We start from the raw sequence: 3717 nt of genomic DNA, 5'->3' as shown, positions 1-3717 counted from the left end.
TCCGATTCCGATTCTGGGATCCACGATCCGATTCCAAAACGATTCTTCATATACATGTTTTTTTTAGTTTTGTTTTTTTGCAAATATGCTTAATTTAAATATAGAGTTTCTATGTTTTTTGTTTATAGTTAGAATCTCTGTTTGGCAGTATTTCAATCTTAAAAATGACAAAGTGAAATGAAGACTTTTATTGCTTTTATTTTAACAAAATTATATTCAGGATGAACAAGCTCTGAATTAAACATGGAAAGCCCATACAATTACTAAGAACAATTGTTAAGAACAAACAGTTCTCAATCAACAAAGTATGACAATTTTTCAGTTTGTTTAGAACCTTTTAACAAAGGAAGAAATGTCTGTTATTAGTTTTGTTTTGAACGTTTAGAATTATCTTCAGAGATGCAATGAATTATCTTTCAACCATACTGCAAAAAATATCAGGATACAAATTAAATAACTTAAATATCCAACATCTCACTATAGTTTATCTATTGTAATTATATTGCCAAGTTCAAGTTTTTGTGAAGGAAGAGTAGTTGGTCCACATGTTCAGGAGTAAGTGTGCTTCGCTGGGCTGTAACAATATCTCCTGCAGTGGAAAAGACTCTCTCTGCAGAGACACTGGTTGCAGGAATGCATAAATACCTCTTTGCCATTTTGGAAAGCAAAGGAAAGGACACCTTGTTTACATTCCACCAGTTGAGGGGGTCCTCAGATAGAGAGAGTGGTGGGGAACTCCGATATCTGGTCATCTCCTCTTCAGCTACGGCATGAGCTGACTGATGATGATGTGGTGTAACTGAAGCATCAGAGAAGGTCTGTCCCAGCAGACAGTGAAGCAAAGATGAAGCTCTTCCTGTTGAAGTAGAAGGACGCTCATCCAGATTCTCTGCAACTTCAGGCTGTGGGCTCACTGAGTTGTTGGCTTCTGTCACTCTGCAGTCTTCTGAATTTTCCTGCTCTTTTGCCTTATCTTCCTGCTTTTAATCAATCACAAGAGAAGAAAATGAACATATTGTAGATCAAACATAACTATTAAGTTAAATGATTGAGGTCATACAATCCACAGTGAAATATTATAAATTTTTTACACATTGACTAATAAAGACTTAGAGAAATGTATTTAATACGTTATTTCATAATTTAAGACTGACATGAAAAAGTCCTGTAATATTGCACTGTTGCAATTGCTTTAATGTTATATGCTAAAACTTTGTCATTAAGTATCACAGATATTGATGATATATAAAAGTTACCTCTTGCAATGATGAAGCTTCAGTAATCACTGTTTTGTATGCTTCCTCTCTCTTTTCTTCGGAAAGAAAGGGCAGTCCCTTAAAGCGCGGGTCCAGAGAAGCACATTTGTGAAGAAGACTGGTCTCCTGCACAGTGGTGTACCTTCTGCTGAGGTCCTCACTGATGACCCTCTTTATCTCCCTGATCACTGGTGTCTCATCAGTGTTTTCTTTCATGTCCTGGATCAACTTAGCATGCAATGGAGCAATCAAACATGCTGTGGGGCTGCTCTCCTCTGACATTAGAAGGGTGGCATCTTTCATAGGCTTGAGGGCGTTTACAACATCTTCGGCACATGAAATATCTGACTCTGTAAGAGTGAAGATTTCAGACGCTCCTTTTCTCACCGCAGGTGACAGTAACGCAGCGCAGACAGCCGGTTGTTGCTCAAGGAATCGTTCAAGCATCTCATATGCGCTGTTCCATCTAGTGATGACGTCAGATTTCAGTTTATGACACGGCAGATTAAGCTGTTTTTGTTTCTCCTCCAACTGATGCTTTGCAGTTGTGCTGCGATGGAAAAAAGTCACAATGCGCCTCACCCTCGCTAACAGCCTCGACACTGCCGGCAACTTTAGCGCTCGCTGAGAGGCCAAATTAAGTGTGTGTGCGTAACATCTCACATGTGGAAACTTGCCAAGCTGTGCTGCAACAGCCATATTAGAGGCATTGTCAGTCACCAAAACTAAGTCTTTGTTCGCAATTTTCCATTCGGATGCAACACTTTGCAGAAGTTCAGCAACATTCGCGCCTGTGTGGCTTTCGTTCATACTCCGCGTTTGCAGAACACAAGCCGCGAGCTTACACTCATCCGTGATGTAGTGAGCCGTAATGGTGACATACGAGTCTGTGGAAATTGATGTCCATGCATCACATGTTATTGCAACCCTGTCCGTATTGCATAGTGATTCTAAAATTTGAGCTTTAGTCTCCCTGTAGAGTGCGGGTATTGCGGTGTCACTGAAATAACGTCGTGAGGGCACACTATATCTTGGCTCAAGCACCTGTAACATTGTGCGAAATCCTTGGTTATCCACTACCGAGTAAGGGCGCAAATCCTTGGCAATGAAACCCGCCACTGACCGGGTAATTCGCTTGGCCTTTTCAGAATTCGGTGGAAGCTTTGCTACTTGCTCGAGGGTCCTTTGAGTGGGACCGGCAGTGGGCGCGATCAGGATAGAAGGCCTTTTCTCCAGCTCTGGGTGGAACCGTGTAATATGCTTCTTCATGTTAGTCGTGTTCCCGAAATACTTAAATTTGGCACGACAGATTTTGCACACAGTATGGCTTTTATCAACGACCCCTTTCTCTTCGTCTTCACAAAATCCAAAATGTTGCCACACAGTCGATTTCAAATTTGATGGTGCAGGCTGTAGTTTGTCCATTGTTCAAAAGAAGAGAATTCGACAGCATACATGTAAGAGATGAGCGTTGTGATGTTTATGTTTCCGGCGCGCATTCGCGATTTGATTGAACAGAGAATCGATTCTGAATCTTTGAGAATCGATTCAGAATCGTTAGAGAAAGAATCGCGATGCATCGATGCATCGATTTTTTCTCCCACCCCTAATGTTCAAGCTTCACCAAACTTCATATGTTTGATAAAAGCACTGGCCTGAACACATCTGCATGCCAATATTCAGTTATAGGCATGGCGCCACCAGCTGGCAGAAGGAAGATTGGCACATATCAATGACTTTGACATATTCCTCCTACATTTTCTGAGTTAATAGCATAGTGCCAACCATTCGCCACCGATCGGCGGTGAGCCCGAGTGCGAGGGCCCTACCATCGCTGCTTGCAGCTTTAATTATTATTATTCTTCTTCTTCTCCGGAATGAATCGCATTTTTGAGGGCCTAAACATACCCGAAAACTCATGAAACTTTGCACACACATCAAACCTGGCGAAAATGGATGTCTGATATGGGTTTCAGAGATGGGTGTGGCAAAACAGCTCGATAGCGCCACCTTTACACGTTCCGCGGTGTGCGCTTTCAGCTATGATTCTCGTACATGCATGAAAATCGGTACACACATGTAGCTCACCAATACCTACAAAAAAGCCTCCTGGGACAAAATCCGAAACCCAACAGGAAGTCGGTTATTATTAATTTTCTTAGCAAAATTTGTGTCATTTTTGCCATTTTCAGGCGTGGTACTTGAACGAACTCCTCCTAGAGATTTACTCCGATCAACAGCAAATTTGGTGAGTCTAATCTAAAGCCCTTTGTGACGTTAAATTGTGAAGATCTAGAGTTTTCATCGAAGGGCGTGTCCGTGACGGCCTCGCAAATTTCGATGTTTCGCCATGAAAAAGGAAGTTGCTATAACTTAGGCATAAAATGTCCGATCTGTCCCAAACTTCACATGTGTGATAACACTCCTGACCTGATGACATCTACATATCCATATTCCGTTA

General features: G+C 41.6%; 1 protein-coding gene across 1 annotated transcript; it reads right to left on the bottom strand.

Annotated features, from left to right (window-relative positions):
• Positions 1 to 497: 497 nt before the first annotated feature.
• LOC141293498 (E3 SUMO-protein ligase ZBED1-like) lies at positions 498 to 2681 on the bottom strand. Its single transcript, XM_073825532.1, has 2 exons — positions 1257 to 2681; positions 498 to 980 (listed from the first exon to the last, which is right to left on the bottom strand). The coding sequence occupies exons 1-2, from the start codon at positions 2679 to 2681 to the stop codon at positions 498 to 500; spliced, it is 1908 nt and encodes a 635-aa protein (XP_073681633.1).
• Between the last annotated feature and the right edge of the window lie 1036 nt (positions 2682 to 3717).

This window comes from Garra rufa, chromosome 20, assembly GCF_049309525.1.
Source record: "Garra rufa chromosome 20, GarRuf1.0, whole genome shotgun sequence".
Lineage (NCBI taxonomy): Eukaryota > Metazoa > Chordata > Actinopteri > Cypriniformes > Cyprinidae > Garra > Garra rufa.
This window is presented reverse-complemented; position numbering and strand designations above follow the sequence as displayed.

Bases quoted from the DNA above. Each gene is read 5' to 3' on its own strand.
- LOC141293498 (XM_073825532.1), bottom strand. From the start codon at position 2,681: ATGGACAAACTACAGCCTGCACCATCAAATTTGAAATCGACTGTGTGG. The intron at 981-1,256 runs GTAACTTTTATA...ATTGATTAAAAG, and splicing joins AAGCTTCATCATTGCAAGAG to CAGGAAGATAAGGCAAAAGA.